The sequence below is a fragment of the Typopeltis vanoorti genome, chromosome 9 (genome assembly GCF_054136105.1).
Source record: "Typopeltis vanoorti isolate ZY-2024b chromosome 9, IOZ_Tvanoo_1.0, whole genome shotgun sequence".
Lineage (NCBI taxonomy): Eukaryota > Metazoa > Arthropoda > Arachnida > Uropygi > Thelyphonidae > Typopeltis > Typopeltis vanoorti.
In genome coordinates, this window is record NC_143557.1 from 40,326,730 (window position 1) to 40,344,504 (window position 17,775).

The following is a 17,775-nucleotide window of genomic DNA, read 5'->3' on the forward strand; positions in this document are numbered from 1 at the left end:
TTATATTTGATGTGTCGTTTATGTTCTTTTTGTCTGATCAGAATTGTGCGTCCTGTTTCTCCTATGTATGGTGTGTTGCAGGTGCAGTAAATATGGTATACTCCAGGGTGGGCCATCAGAGGGAGTGTGTCTTTGGATGAGTTGAGTAAGCTTTTTAATTTTGCAAGAGGTTTAAAGGTCGTTTTTAGGTTGTATTTTAGGTTGTATGTAGTACTTTATTTTGTCTGATGTCCCTTTAATATAGGGAATGGTTATAGTTTTACCGTAGTCTGGTTTGTCTTTGTTTTTTATGTGGTCTTGTAGAGAATTTTGTTAATAGTGTTTTGGCTGTATCCATTTTTTTGAAAAGTATTGCTGATCACTTTAAATTCGTTTTTCAGTGCCTGTTCATTGGAGCAGATCTTCAGAGCCCTGTTTTTTAGGGTATTGATGACACCTAGTTTTTGTGTTGGGTGGTGTTAGGAGTTTATGTGTATATATTGGCCAGTATGTGTTGGTTTTCGGTAAACAGTGAAGGAAAGATTGCCCGAGGGAAGACGTGTGACAAATGTATCTAGAAGCGGCAATGTGTTACGTTTTTCAATCTCAATTGTGCTGTATGCATTTGTGTTGCTTGTTTAGGTGGCTAAGGAATGTGTCTAGCAGCCATGAGACCAGATCGTGAAAATATTGTCAACGTATCTAAGCCAGACTTTGGGTTTTAAAGGGGAGGAACCTAAAGCAAGTTGTTCAAAATGTTCCATATAAAAGTTAGCAATCGGGGGGATAATGGCGAACCCATGGCTGTGCCTTCTTTTTGTCAGTAGAATAACCATGGTGCTCTGGTTATTTTGCCATACAAAATAACCAGAGCACCATGATATCTGGAGGAAATTTGTTCTGTAAAAGAAGAATTGTGTCATTGATTGGGACATTCGTAAAGAGGGCAGAGACATCAAAACTGACTAATAATGTGATGTCTTTGATGATGCTTATGAAGTGTTGTATGTTTTTGATATAGGAGGGGGAATGACCTGCCAGCTCCTTGAGTGTTGCCACTAATTTTTTGGCTAAGTAATAAGTCAGGCTATCAATTTCTTCGACTGTGGGCCTTAGCCCATAGTCGAAGGAATTAATAGCCCAACTTCTCTAGCGTACGGTTTGAAATGTAACACAGCTTGTCTTGTATATTTATGTATGCTTCAGATGATGATCTTGGTATGAAGATCGAAACGTTTGGGATAATTAAAAAGAGTTATTTTAACACGGTTGTAGAATCCATAATTTCAAAAATGAATGAGAATTACAGAGTCATTTCCCTACTGAGTGTTTCTGGCAAGATCTATGCAAGTATACTTGAGAAACAGTTGAGAATAATTGTGGAAGAAAAGCTTGGTGAAGAACAAGCTGGATTCAGGCCAAATAGAGGCTGTCAGGATCAGATCTTCACTTTACGACAAATAGTTGAGAAGGCATGGGAATATAACAAAGATCTGTAGTTAAGTTTTGTCGATCTAGAAAAGACATATAACAAGGTGCCAAGAGAGAAGCTATTCAATACGCTACAGTTATATGGCCAATGGGGCATTATATCAAGCAATACTTAGTCTTTATTTGAGTTGTAAGTCTGCAGTTAGAATTGAAGGAAGTACAGGAAGATGGTTTAATGTTAATTCTGGTGTGAGACAAGGATGTACGTTATCCCCTCTGTTATTCATTATCTATATGGATCACATTATGAAGGAAAGTGGTATTAAACATGATATCAGAATTGGAAATGTTAATGTCAGCTCTTTGCTTTATGTGGACGATGTTATACTTCTAAATAAATCTGCTACAAGTTTGCAAGATTCCCTGACTAAATTGAATAACTGTTGTAATAGATATGGTATGAAGGTCAGCATTACAAAGACAATGAAAATAGGTAGAATTGTTGAAAATGTCAACTGTGATGTGAACAGGGAACCTGTGGATCAAGTAAAACATTTCAGCTACTTAGGCACGATTTTTAGTGACGATGGTAATTTAAATATGAAAATAGACAACGGAATCAACAAAGCTGGTATGGTAGGAAGTCAATTGATTAAACTGATATGGAATAAGAGAGAAATTAGTCAGAATACTAAATTAGGTGTATACAGGACAGTGTTCAAACCAGTTTTAACTTATGGATCTGAGAGCTGGGTCAGAAGTAAAACACCTGACCAAACACTAGAGACCGCAGATATGAGAGTCCTGAGAAAGATTAGAGGCGTGAACAGATGGCATCAATGGCAATATCATATTAAAAACGAGGATATTAGGGAATAACTTGACATTGTTAGCATCCAGGAATGCGTTAGCAGAGCTAATCTCAGGTGGTATGGTCACTTAAACAGGATGGGTGCAGAAAGATTAGCAAAACGAGTGTTCTCTGCCAGGTTGGCAGGAAAACGACCCAGAGGAAGACCAAGATATAGGTGGATTGATACGGTACAAAGTGCCTTAGACGATAGACATATAAGATCTAATAATGTTGGAGTTTTGACAATTAACAGACTGATTTGGAGGAAGATTGTAGACAGAAAGTTAGTAATGATGTAAATTTTCATGTAGTACTATAATATCCTGTACACCCCTTGAGGGTACATGTCAGAAATTTGATGATGATGAGAAAACTATACAGTGATGGTAGTGTGAAACAGAGAATGCCTCGTCTTGCAATTATTTAAAATGAATTTTTATGATGGTCATACTGTTTTATGTTTATCTCAGCAGTTATTTTTCATCAGCATGTGGAATTATTTCCTTTTCCTTGCTGAAACAGTCAGCAGGATATTCCAAGTCTCAATTAGAGTCTGAAGAAAGTCTTAAGCTCGCGTCTAGTCACCATCACGAAGAACTTTTTATAAGTTTTTCTTTGACCGGTTCCTAAGTTAGTTGATCTCTGACATGGGCAAGCAGGTTTTTTTTTTCCTGGAAAGTTGGGTTTTTCCTGCCATAAATTCAAGCAAATTGACCATAGAATCCACACTATTTTAGACAGTAACATATTGTGTTAGGGTAAATAATCACGAGATGGCAAGTCACACTTGTCAGTTATCTCCACATTGGATGCTGCTATAATTAGTTATAGTCTTGGGACAGCTGTTTCTGATTGGCGACTGGTGGATATTGAACAGCCTACTCAGTCTCCAATAGTTAGACAAGGCTAAAATGGCCTTGCCTAGTTGCTATAGTTCTAGTCTCATCTGTTTCTTGATTACTAACCTGCGATTCTAATCGATCACAGCTTTTTTTATGATTCACCTGAACCACACTGATAACCTTCAATCAAATGGTAGTTTGATATAATACATAATATTTATTCATTTTGACCAGATATGGATTTTAAAACTTTGTGTCAATCCAACAGGGTTACTATGATAAAATGAATTTTGAAATGAAAAAAAAAAACAATATTTTCAAAATGTTTCTGCTCATCAGAATGAATATTGATAAAAATATTGATAAATTAGTTTTGATTATATATCATATGATAAAGAAATTGTTGCAGAAGATATAATCCATGAATGCAGGTTTTATTAAAAGCCAGATGCAAGTTTTTTATTATAAAAGTCAGAGCAGAATGATAAATGAAAAGTTAGTATATTTGCCCAACCTGTGTCTTCAGGAGATAAATCTAGTAGTGTATTCTAGTACTCCACAGTACATTGTTGACAGGGAATTATGAAACAAAACAATGTCGTGTATTAGAGTTAAGTAAAGCTAATACCCTTAGGAATAATTCTGCATCTGTTATATGTATTTATATATAGAGAGTCAGATTGAGCCAGTAGATTTACATAGTCATGTAAATACCCATTTTGTTGGAAACACCTCACAGGAATGAGGGAAGACCGGAATGCTTGAAAAATAGCAGGAAAGGTAAGAAAGTAAAAACGCATGAAGTAAAAGAAGACAAAAGGAAGCAGGGAGGAAGGGAGAAAGGGAAGAGAGTATGGTGATTCCTTGATTAGGTCTTGCTTGATGAACAAGCAACGAAAGCTTATCTTATGTTAGTGAAGATTCATGAAATGACTGAGACTACATGTAAGTAGAATGAGCAGTTGATGTTGCATGGGTTGGAATGATTGATTTAAAAGGAGATAAGTATTATATGAGGGGAATATGTAAAAATGTTATTAAGGTGAAAAAAAAAAGTAAACAAGTCAAGATCATGAGTCATTTGTAATGGTATAATAGGAATGAACTGAAACAATGAACTGCAATTGTGAATATTTCGTTGTGCAGTATGTTAATGTATGGAGTTAATTTTTAAGGTCAAAAAGGATTTGTACTTGTAGGATGGGTTACACTTGAATGTATTATTAATAGATGCTTGGCAAAACTGTTCACTGAAAGAGGAAATGTGAATAGTCAAGGAACTAGATGTGTCTGGGTTCTAGTGTGAAAGCACGAATGTGTGCATTAAATTAAAGTGGTGAGCGAGAAGGGTAGTATGAACAAACGCTGTTTATGCTAACTATCATTCTACACTATTACTACAGTAGAAACTTTAAAAATTTTGAAGATGATCGAGAATATGCAAAATTAAAAAATACCATCTTTGAAAGTTGTGCATTTTTCAGATAAGGGAAATTCAATCAGAAAGTTCAGAAAAGATAAAAAATCTAACTCTCAAATTTAGTAATGTACCTATTAAAAGGAACCACAATAAATTGAATGTGCGCATTACATTAACATAGAGAGTGATCTGAACAATGTGTACGAACATTGTTTTTATATATTCTCATTCTATTAAAAGCATGTAAAATTACAAAATACTGTGTTTGAAAGTCACTTATTAAAAGGTTGGATAATAAATAGGAAATTATTTTATACTTGGTATAAAATAATTGGCTGGCCTAGTTGGCTGAGTGGTTAGTGTATCCACTCTCCAGCCAAAAGGCTGCGGGTTCAAATCCTGCCATAGGCAAGAATGTCTGTGAAAATACTAGTGGTGGTGGGCTTTAGATGGCGTTGGTGTAGTTGGTGGATTGAGTGGTGGAGACAGAGAACTGTAGAGCAGGTACCCTCTCTCGATGAGTCTTTGGACTCCCTAGAGGTGTCGTAATAATAATACATACATCTTCAAGGCCCACCTTTCCTAATTGGGTTGTAGGTGCAACAGCTGCAAGAGGAACTTCCAATGGTCATGATCCTCTGCCACCAAGCTCAGGTGTTCTGGTGGGATTCCCAAATGTGTCCACCCAAGGTTGGACACGTTTGGGAATCCCACCAGAACTTTGGGAATCACAAAGAGGGCCTGCTGAGGGAGCCTCTCTTGTGGCATTCTGACCAGGTGCCCGTACCAGCGTAACTGTGATCTCTCAACACGGAGAAGCAGCAGTTGAGTATTGAGGGTTTCCCGAATTGCAGAGCTTCTGACTCTGTCGAGTTTTGTCAGCCCCGCAACCCCTCGAAGGAACCTCATTTCAGCCGCTTGGATTCGTGTCTGCATTCTTTCGGTCATTACCCAACTCTCATGACCATAGGTGAGGATGGGGACATAGACTATATTGAAGACAGCCAGCTTTGCCTTCTGGTTTAACTCCTGCTTCAATACTACCGAATGGCCAAGCTCATAATAATAATAAATAATGCATATTAATTTTATTGGCATCTGTGCAGTAGGTAAGTAGTAAATATGTCCTTTAAATGGAATGACCTCAGTTTGAATCCCATTAGGAAATTAAGGAATCTTTATAAGGACTTTTTTTAGCCGAAGGTGAAATAGTCACTGTAACTTAAGATTCCAGGAAAAGAATTTTTTCACTTAAAATTTAAAACTTGAAATTCATGCTTTTTCCTCCTGCAGAAGAGATAGATTAACAAGCCAGTATGTTATTATCATCACAGAGCTCCAGAAAGTCAAGGACATTGAGAGAATCATATGTCATATCATCAACTGTCATACATGTTCTTACTCTCATTCACAATAGATGCAATCACAACTTCAACAGGCAAACTGTTCCACTTACTCGCTGCTCAATGAGAGAAAAATTTAGCTCTCACTCCTTTCTTAACAACATACAAACTATCTTCCACAGATGTGTCTCTTGCTGACTTCCCACTATGCATATAATGTAAAATTCTATTAAATAATATTTTGTAACATCCTTTCAGGAGTTTTTTTAAGCCTCTCATGTATTATCCCTCTTTCACCCTTCTGCCAGTGTTTGCAGTCCACATACCCTCAATCTATCCTTAATCTACATTCCATAATCTAATCCTGATATCATCTTTGTGACTCTTATTTGCACCCTCTTACAACTTGTGTAGCCTCTTGTAACTAAGGAGACCAAATCTGTACTTAGTGTTCAAGATTTAGTCATATCAAGGCCTTGTAAAACCAAGATCTATGAATTGATATGGTGAAGTGAAATGTGTCTTAGAAGACAGAAATATAAGATCTGATAATATTTGAGTTCTTGACAGATAACAGATTAATTTGGAGGAAAATTGTTGATAAGAAGTTAGTAATGATGTAGCTTTTTTTCATGCAAGCAAAATTACTTCCTCATCCTTAAACAGAGTTCATTTCAGCATTGCAGTTATTCTTTGATTGCATTTGCAATTTTTGCTATGTAGCATGCTGTTTGTGCATTTTCCCTATATAACCCATCATGTCCTAAGGGCTTACTGAAACAATGCACCATTTTTATGGAGAGATTAGAAATGTAATTGGAATTAGATACAATTTTTTGGTGTGATTTCTATCTATGAAAGATTGTCTACCTATAGTACATTAGTACCATGGGTGGGTAGGGAGTTTTTTTTATTTTTTATTAATTCTTATATATATTTATATATATTTGCATTTTTATTTATTTATTTTTCATAATCCAGAAACTATATTCTAGAGACCAAACATCGAACGTTTTCAAGCCACTTCCTGCATCCAATAAGCAAGGTAGTGATGTCACACCAAATGATGAAATTCATCTCTCATCTAGACACAAACATCCATGTCCACATTTCGATATGAAGCCTTGGCCTGTTTGGTTGGAGAGCAGATATGCCAACCAATTGGCCAGCCAAGCAGTTATTTAAACTGTAATCAGTATATTTCATTATACTGCATATTTTATAAGAGATTTTATTTTTCCTTCATTTATATTTATTTTAATTTTCACTTTTATCTATAGGAGTCGAAGTAATAGTTCAAGGCCTTTGTAAGAACAACTCAGTGAAATATTTAAATATGAAGGTAAGGCTTTATTTTTTTTATACTTAAATGAAATAAATTTATATAAAATTTTCAAGAAATATTTGGATTCCCATCTTCATTTTGTCATGAATGATTTAGTCATGATTACACCTGTATAGAGCAATTAGGCCTTTGCTGAACAGTTGTGCCTGTACCTTTTGTACAGGTTTTATAACTGTACAAAAATACACACACACACACACACTCACACATTAAAATTTTATTTTAAAAGTATGCAGAATTTTGTAAAGAAATCTAGTGCATAATAAATAAAAAATATTTGTTGTATTCAGGCTCATCATACTTGAGTTACTACATGACAACTAAATCTTTTCTGAGTCTTCTCAGAAAATGTGGGTGTATATGAGTGATTTTAATTATGGAGACAGATTGTGTGTGAGAAATAGCACACATATGAAAGCACTAACAAAAGAAAGAAAGAAAAGGAATTTGTAGAGTTGCCCAGCCACATCTCTGCCTTAAGCTACATCTGATGGGGATGGGCTCATGTCATGAAGCTATACCAGATCTAATGTATTAGATCTGGTATAGCTTCATGGGATGCATTCATTTATGAGACGCTCATTCTGCTGTCAATTGGTGAGAGTTGCCCTGCAGTAACAGGGTAAGTGATAAGGCATGTGAAAGTTTTATTTATGAAGGGAATTTATGTTGAACTATATGGCAGGAAATTACAATTGATTTAGGAGGCAGCAGCCTGAAGCACTGTCATGGTGCCAGACATTGCAAAGGAAAGGAGTCATCACTGCAGGGAAATCAGGAAGGAATGTTTGGTGGAAGCAGTATTTCTGCATTCTCAGAGGTAGAAGATTGAATCAGGTGGATGTTAAATAGATAAGTAATCTCATAATGCAAGGACTCCACAAGAAAGAAGAATGTGGAGAGTCTTTTGGGATTGAGCAGTTACATGAGTGGAAGAATCACGGGTAAGAAAGTAATAGGCTTTGTAAGAAAAGTGAAATCAGATAATGAGAAGTAGTTAGCTGAGACACTAAATGAAATCCTGGTGAGTAAGGAAGGAATAATTATGAAGAATAATCTCGTTGATGCAAGGTAGAATGGTGATAGTTGCTGAAGAGGTAGTGGAATCATTAATTTTGCTAGTCTTTCATCTGGGTGGATGTATCATAGTACTTAATACTGTACTGAGTATATGTGGGAGGTATACATTACATGAGAGACATATTTGGAAATATCGCAAAATCTGGTATACAGATACAGTGGTGCAGGATACAGTTTAATGGGATTTCAGCACATGAGTTAAGGCAATTTGTGTGTTGGTAAGTAATGCCATCATCCTGGTTTTGTTTTGTTTTTATCTGATCCACACACAAACGGCCACAAGACCTATAGCACATTAGTGCTGTGTGTGGGCAAGAGGAATAGAAGAAAGGAGTAATCTGTTCACATTTTGCTTGAAGAGCTGAGGGTTGTAATCTTTGGGGAATACAGAGTGGGAGAGGGGAGACAGTTCCAAAGGATAAAAGTAGACAGGATGAAGGAGGAGGCAGTGAAGTTGGCCCGGTGAGTTTCAAGATGGATTGTAAAGAGGTGTTGGTTAGCAGTGGCTCTTGTTGTAATGAATTTGGAGGAGAGTGGAGGAATAATAGTGGCTGATTCAGTCTATGAAAACATCTATAGAAGAGGCACAAGACAGAAACTGAACGTCTGTGAGAGAGGGATTGAAGTAAGCATGTGAGAGAAGGATCATTAATTAGCTGGATTTCCCTCTTCTGGATAGAATTGATCTTAAAGAGGATTTTGGTGCTCCACCCCAAACATGGGAGTAATATTCCATGGCTGGGTGGATTTGGGCTTTGTATAGAGTAGCAGCTATGAAGGTGTGAAGTAGTGTCTTGTGTGAAAAAGTGCACCAAGTGTTTTGGCAGCTGTAGAAACTATAGTTGAAATGTGGTTTTGCCAGGAAAGATCAGAGGTGCAGGTCAGTCCAAGTAGAAAAATCTGATTGTGCTTGGATATCTCAGTAGTACTGAAGGTAAGGGGGAGGGATGCGAGCTCTTTCTTGCAAGAGATCAGACTGGACTGAGTTTTGGTGGCATTGAAGTTTACAAGGTTGTCCTTGCCCCACTGGGATATAGCTAGGAGATCTGAGTTCAGGTTACTGGTCATAGTAAATCTTGAGGATTCTAACACTTTGAGCACTACTAGGCTTGTCAAATGAAAAGGAGGAATGGAGTGTACTGTCATTCAGCAAAGCTATTGATAGGATTGGAAGTATGAGAGAGCAGGACATTTATATACAAGAGGAAGAGAGCGTGTGACAGAACAGAATCCTGGGGTATTCCTTTGTTGGTGAGGACATCTGAGGAGAGTAAACTATCCACCATGACATGTAGTGAATGACCAGTGAGAAAGTTGGTGATCCAGTTACAGAGTGAGGAAGGCAGACCATTGGACGGCAGTTTGTTAAGTAGGCCTTGTGCCAAACCCAATTAAATGCCTTTGAAATGCCGAGGGCAACCGAGTTTCTCCAGATTTCTCCAGAGGTGGGTGGTGAAAACAAGATCAGCTATAGATCACAACTGGTGGAATCCATACTGCTGGTCACTGATTAGTTGGTATTACTCTAGGTGGTTCAAGAGTTGGTTGTTGATGACCTTCTCCATAATTTTAGAGAGAACAGTAATGAGAGCTATTGGATGGGAATTCGTTGGTTGACTTTTATCACCTTTCTTTGGATGGGCTGAATGTGGACCTGCCTCCATGTTGTTGTTGGGTAGATGCTAGTTGAATAGGATAGATTGAAGAGGTGATACAGGATAGGTGTTAGTTCTGGGACACAATAGGTGGAATACCGTCAGGACCAGATGTCTTTTTTGTGTTCAGGTTATTGGGGATTCTTTGAGTTTCTTTTTTGTTGGAAGACTATGTCAACATGAAGGGAGCCATTCTTTGTAGTGTGGAGGGAACTTTGCCCAGGTCATCAATGCAGGTATTTGAAGAGAAGAGTTATGCTAGTAAGTTGGCCTTGTCTTTGGGTAAGGTAACTACAGTACCATCCAGATGTGAGAGTGGTGGAAACATGAGTGGGCATAAGTTCACCCCCATTGGCCTTGGCAAGGGACCAGAAGGAGCGAGTACTATTTGGGCAGGAGGTGAGTTTGTAGCATTTGGCCCTTTCAAAGTCTGACTTGGTGATGATTCTTTTACAGAGTTTGCAAGTTGCAGTGTAAGCTAAGTGGGCAACTGGAGTTTTAGTCTTGAGCCATTTGTGGTAAGTAGAGTTTTTTTTTTTTATGGCATTGGCACACTTTTTTGAGAACCAAGGCTTGGATAGTGGCTGAGAATTTGGAATGGAATGAGGGATGAAAGCCTTCATTCCTGTAAGGATGATTTCTGTTATTCGATCTGAGCTGGTGTTTGGATCATAAGAACTGAAGCAGTAGTCGGACCATGGGAAGAAGGAATAGAAGTCATGGAGGGCCTTCCATTTGGCACCCTGTAGAGCCACATGATATGAGACTGAACTGGTGGGTGAAGGTTGTTCTCTGGCAAAAGAGACTTATATGATGTTGTGGTCCGAGTCACTTAGAGGAGAATGGAAAACCACAGTATACTTGGAAGGGGGAGCTTGTTAGAAGGAGATCAAGTGTGTTTGCAAAGTGGAGGGGGAGGGTTGTCAGGTATTCTAGTTTGTGATTGATGATCTGCGATAGGTCATTTTTATGGCAAACACCTCAGCATCCCTGCCTGCTTGGTCGGCGAAACTGGAGAAGGGAAGCCATACGAGTTGTGGACATCGAATTCCCCAAGAAGGATGACTTCACTATTGGTGTATTTCGACTGCAGAAAGTCGAGCTGTAGAGAGAGAGATAATTGAAGAGTTCAGAGGGATTGACGGAGTTTGGGGAGTGATAAAGAGATAGCATATGAAAAGGACAGGTTAGCTTGGTAGGAAAATTTTGAGCCAGTCAAACAGTGGGGATTTGAGGATGTGCAGTCTCTGGCATGGTATGTCAGTTCTGATGAATATTCAAGTGCTGCTCTTCTGGCAGCATTCATCAGAAATAGCTGTGTAATGTGTAGTTTGGGCAGTTGAGGAGGACAGTGGTGGTTATTGCTGATAACGATAGTACTTCTGGTTTAGATGAGTATAGGTGCTGGTGCACATCATTTATATTGCTGTTTAGACCATGGATGTTGGTGAAGTGGATGTAGAAAATTTTTTTTTTTTTTTTTGTAAGAACTAATGTTGGTGGGTTGTTTGGTTGGATTTTGATGTTTTTTGTGGGTGAATTTTTTTTTTAACGAGTTTTTTTGAACAAGTTTTTGTGGGAGAATCTTGGTGGGGAGTTGTGGTTCATCGTATTTTGTGAAGAAGAGATGAAGAGGAAGTGGATCATGCAGTGTGAGGTGGCAGACTTGCAAACATGCCAGCCATGCAGAAAGAACTCGGTCTCCTATCTATATATGGCCTCAACAGTTCTCCCTACAATTACAGCATTTGGTCTCCGTCCATTGAAGAACTGGATACAGGATTCATCAGACTGATCAGGAATCTGATCAGCCTGATGAATAATGAATCTTGAAGATTCATTATTAACTGGTTCAATCCCATGCACTATCCAGGGCCAGCCTGCGGAACCGTTTATTTGCTGTACCCTCAAATGGGGAGGGTCCTGGCCCCTACAGTGAGATTGGTATGTCATTGAGGATGACACTCTTGTTGCATGTGGGAAGAGAAACCAGAACCCTTGCTCTAGTGACCAAGCATCGCTGCAGCCACTTCAGGTCTCTAATGAACAAGGTGGTGGTATTTCACTAAATGATGAAAGACATCTACCACCTAGAGGTCTAGCTGGCATTTCCTTCAACTAGGGAAGATATACTTTTGCAGTGGCAATGCTTGCCAGGGTGATTAATATGTACCTTAACACAAGTAGGATTCTGAAGGAATGATAGGCCAATCATAGGCCAGTCAGTATCTCTTGATTGGTGAAGATCTTGGAAATGTTAATAAGAATCCAAATTTAGAACAGACAGAAAGGTGGTATTTTGCAACAAACAGTGATTTTGTTAAGGGAAAGTCTTGTTTCAATAATTTGCTATTATTTTTTGATGAACATATGATAGTTGAATAAGGAAACAGATACATCATGAACTTTGCTAAGGCATTTGAGAGAATACCACATGAAAAGTTATTGTATAAATTGGAGTGGGATAACTAGACTAGACTAGTGGTATAGATAAAGTTCTTCCCAAATATAATATCCATGCCACTTTCAAATCACCCGTTCAGCTAGCTACCATCATCCATTCTTCTCAGTATCATATTGCACAACCAAGAGTGTATAAAGCTTCTTGTGTCTGCAATTTAGCCTACATGGAACAGTCTGGTGCATCTGTTAACAGCTGCCTTGAAGAACACAAACATTACATTTGCTGTCATCTGCATGGCAAATCAGGACCAACACAAATAATTCTATGTGATGGAACATCTCTGGATATTCTATCACATAGAATTATACAGAAAAAGACATCCGTGATACAATGAGGTTGCTATAGGTCTCAGAGACTATTTTTAGAATTGGCATTGGCTTTGAAACACTCTCCCAATTAACAATTATGGCTCCACTGAATTTCCTGAAGATCTGGGATAGTCATTCTGAGACTAAACATTACTTGACTCTGAATTAAATTTATGGTTATCTGGATCCTAGAAAGCATCTTGTTAGGGCATTAGTTCTCTTTGGTTACATTTTGAATTGTTTCTTCAATTCAGTTAACAAGTGCCTTGAAGAACACAAGGAAAAGAAAAAGAAGAAAGTGGAAAAAGAGAAAAAGAAAATTAAACAGGATAATAAGAAACAAAGTACTGAACCAGATAAGTCAGGATATAATGGAAATCAGGTAAGTGACGCTGTTAGTAAAAAGAAAGAAGTTATTTGGTATGGTGACTATAATAAAACATGCTATAGATGAGCGAGTTATAACATCAAGTTTTCCTGGAGCGAAAATTAAGAATATAAAGGAAGCAATTCAAAAATAGAAAAGAAAAATAACGAAATCATAGTTATAGTAGGTACAAACAATTTAACTGGCGATAAGTTCGTTATGGGAGAGGACATGAAAGGGTTGTTGGAAGAGGCAAGAGTGAAGATTGAGAAAGTGAAAATCATTAGTATTTTACCTTGCTGTGATAAACATGAATTAAGAAGAAGGGCTATTATGGCAAACGATTCAATGCGTAGGCTATGTAGAAGAAATGGATGTGAGTTTCAGGGAAGATTGGATTTGTATAAGTGTGATGGCCTACACCTGAATGCATTTGTTATCAGGAACCTAGAAAAACTAATGACCGGTATGAGACCTAACACAGAGTCTGGGAAACTAAATTATAAAGGGAGGAATGGTGTGAATGTGAGCGTAAGAGACGACGATTGAGGTGAGAATGATTTTGGGTTTGTGTTCGTTTGGTTCGGACCCATCTTATGTGTGCAAAGATGTCTACATGTGTGTAAGGCATTAGAGAATAATAGAGAACTGCAAGTTGCCCAACTGTGTCAGGCAGACAAAACAATGCAAAAGAACAAACAGTTAGATTATTATATCTGTACATGAATGCTAGGAGTATCAGAAACAAAGGGATAGTTTGTTTCCTTAGTCACCATGTTGCGATCTCAGATTGTAGGTATTAGTGAGACCTGGCTATCAGAATCAGACCTACTAACTGGTATCGAGTGTCAAAGGTACAGTATTTTTAGGGAGGATAGGAGAGGAGGGGCATGTTGCTAATGATATCGGATGATTTGAATCCAGTTAGAGTTGAGACCTATGATTGTGGTAATACTTCTAACAATATTTACTGTGGCAGTGAGTTTGAAACCATCTAGTGTGAGGTGGAATCTAACAAGACTAATTACATAGTGGGATATTGTTACAGACCTGGTGGATCCGTTTGCTAGTGATGAAATACAATACCAAATAGAAAAGATGAGCACAAAAAGAGTAATCATAATGGGAGACTTTAATTATCCAAATATTGATTGGGTAGCAGTAGAATCTCATGAGAATGAAAATACATTTATTGAGCTGTTGCGGGACAACTTCCTCAAGCAGCATGTGACAGAAAGAACTTGAGGGCAAAGAGTGTTAGATTTGATTATAGTGTCAGAGGGCATTTCAGTTAAAGACCTTACTATTCTGCCTCCAGTTGGTGACAGTGGTCATGCGGTACTCACTTGGGAAGTGACTAAGTTTATGAATGTTCCATTCAGAAAAGGTTACATGCTGAACTGCAAAGCAAGAAATCACGACCAACTGAGAAGTATACTGAATTTAGTGGAATGGGATTGGTTGCTGGATGGAAAGGATATCGACAGTGTATGGGAAGCATTTAAACAATATTTAAATGATGCGATATCAGAATGTGTCCGGAGAGTTCAAAGAATAAATTGAGTCGGAGTGAAATGGATATGTAATCTTATTAAGCAAGAGATTGTAAGAAAAGGATGATGTGGAAGGAATACCGTGCATAAGGATGATGTCTGTTATTAACGTTATAAGCAGTAGGCTAGAATAGTCACAACTGTTGTACAGAAAGCAAAGTCGGTTTGAAAGGAAACTGAGTCGGAGTGAAATGGATATGTAATCTTATTAAGCAAGAGATTGTAAGAAAAGGATGATGTGGAAGGAATACCGTGCATAAGGATGATGTCTGTTATTAACGTTATAAGCAGCAGGCTAGAATAGTCACAACTGTTGTACAGAAAGCAAAGTCGGTTTGAAAGGAAACTGGCTCCGGTGTACGCAACATTGAGCTCACTGTTACCTCTTCACCAGATGAAGAAAACACAGGTGTATGAGGATGAAGTATTAGAGCTGTTGCACAAATTGAATAAGAATTCAGCAATAGGGACTGATGGGATATCAGCATGTGTGCTAAAAGAGTGTTCAGCTAAACTTTCTTGGCCATTTCTTTGACCAGGCTGTTTAATATGTGTCTCAGAACAGGTAAGATTTTGCAAGAATGTATGGTAATTCAATTGCACAAGGGTGGTGCAAAGACATGTATCCAACTATTGACCGATTAGTATCTCAGGAGTGGTGCTGAAGATTTTGGAAAAATTGATTAGGGCTCTCATTCAGAAATGGGTTGACAGTGAGTCTCTACTTTGCAATGAACAACATGGGTTTACTAAGGGAAAGTCATGTTGTAGCAACTCTATAACAATGTTACAATGTTATAGAATGCTCACATTCTATAACAATGTTACTATTGAACTAGACAAGGGGAATGGATACACCATGATACTTTTGGATTTTACTAAGGCTTTTGACAGAATACAGCATGGCAGACTGCTGCATAAATTGGAGAAAATGGGTCTAGGTTATCGAATATTAGCATGGATAAGAGGATGGCTGACTGACAGATATCAAAAAGTGGTATATGGTGGATGTGAGTCTGCAAGATTTAAGCTAACTTAAATCTTGCAGACTTAAACTTAAATCTTTAAGTAACTAGTGTGTACCACAAGGATCAGTGCTTGGTCCACTGTTATTCAATCTGTACATTAATGATATTGGGAAGGATTTGACAAGTGATATACAGCTATTTGCTTTGATGCAAAGATAGGTAGGGTAATCAGGTATGCTGCTGATATACAGTACTTGCAGAATGATTTGAATAGGCTGGAATTGTGGGCATGAGAAATTGAGTGTCAGTTCAATGTGAGTAAATATAAAGTCATTCACTTCGGCACGATTAGATATCCAATGTCGTATTAGATTGGTGGGATTAGACTAGAAGAAACTAATGAGGCTAGGGATCTTGGAATGTTAATAGATAGGAAGTTGAAGTTCAGGGATCATGTGGCAAAGATTGCAAATACAACTCAAAAGATAATTGCAATGCTGAAACGAACATTCACATGTAAAGATAAGCATGTTATTTTGTCTCTTTACAAGGCCTTGATAAGACCTCACTTGGACTATTGTGCGCAGGTCTGGTCTCCTGGTTTCCATTGTGATTCTGATATATTGGAGAGAGTACAAAGGAGAGTGTTAAAAATGATATCAGGATTGTGGAATACTGAGTATGAAGACAGATTAAGAATTTGTAGACTGCAGACAGGAGAAAGAAGGGAGATATGATTGAGACTTACAAACTTCTGAAAGGGTCATACAGGATTTCAATTGATGAAATTTATGGAGGGTGAGGAAAGGACGAGAGGGCATTCTTGGAAGCTGAGAATGAAGGCCTTTAAGAAGGGGTGAGGTCTAGATTTTTCTCTCATAAGGTGGTGCATGATTGGAATGGATTGTCATTAGATGTTGTGAGTGCAAGCAGTGTGAATGAATTCATGAATAAGTATGATAGCTGGTGTGTGTGTGTGTGTGTAGTTTGTGGCCTCCTTTGATGAGTCTCTGACTCCATGGAGGTCTCTCTTAATAATAGTAATAATAATCTATTTGAGTGCTGGTGCTTGCCGCAATTTGTGCATTGATGATTGGTTAGAAAACCAGTGAAATATTAGTACGTTCAATAAGTTAATTAAAGTTTTGGTGTTGTTTATACTGTGAAGCATTATTACGAATAGTGTTCAAATATTAGTGAATAGAGGGATGGTGATACGATAGTGAAATAGATTAGTAAATGATGTTACACAGTGGAGTGGGGAAATCTTTTCAGGATGCGATAGAAGGAGAAAGAACGGGAAGATCATCCCTGTAAAAATGAGTAGGATTTTGATTAGATTAGCAGAGATGCAAGGATTGCTTTTTACTTAATGAATAGTGAGTACACAGTCGACTCTTACTGATACAAGTGCCACTATAACAAATTGATGAAAGTCCCAAGCAACATCCTTGTTGATATATAATGCGAGTATATTGTGAAAAGAAATTCACTATAGTAAACTACCCAATAGAGCAAACGTGTGTGGTCAGAAATAAATTGTTAAAATGATAATATGCTATCAGTAAGCATACAGAATCAGTGTAAATTGTATTCTTTGTAATAATGATAATATGCATAATAAGAATATGCACTTTTTAAAGTAATGATCCTCAAGAAGAAGTTTAACTTTTAATACACTTATACCATACACAGTAGAAGATTTAGGAGGGAGCAGGAGCTTATGAATATTGGATTTGAATACTTACAAAGGGAAACTGCAAGTAACATGTAAAAGAGGAGTTGTCGTAAGGACAGCAGCATAAAAATGAATGTTAAATGAAATTTTTAACCCATAGAAATTTGTTCTGTGAATTTCAAGTTGATCTGTGAAAGAATGGTGACTCTTAACTGATTTAGAGGAATTTCTTTATGCTAAGTCTATGGAAAATGCCTAGAAGTAAAAAAAAGTGTGTGAAGGAGAGTTAACTGAATTGATGAGAGACAGAGTCATTAACTTAATTTCTCTCTTTTGTACTGAGTAAGACTGTTTGAGTCAATGTGAGCTATGTCGGTTACACTGATTTGTAGGGTTAAAAGTTAAGAGGTAAATAAAAATTAATGTAACATCCATTTTGTAAGGTGTTTTAACCTATAAATAAGATTCAGGTATCTGAGTTATCCAAAG

General features: G+C 37.6%; 1 protein-coding gene across 1 annotated transcript in view; it reads left to right on the top strand.

Annotated features, from left to right (window-relative positions):
• Positions 1 to 17,775, top strand: part of LOC150102997 (leucine-rich repeat-containing protein 45-like) — a 358,127-nt gene that overhangs the window by 26,965 nt on the left and 313,387 nt on the right. The window contains exon 4 of the mRNA XM_090398041.1: positions 7,149 to 7,210. Coding sequence (XP_090254167.1) covers positions 7,149 to 7,210 — 62 coding nt within the window. The remainder of the gene's footprint in view (positions 1 to 7,148; positions 7,211 to 17,775) is intronic.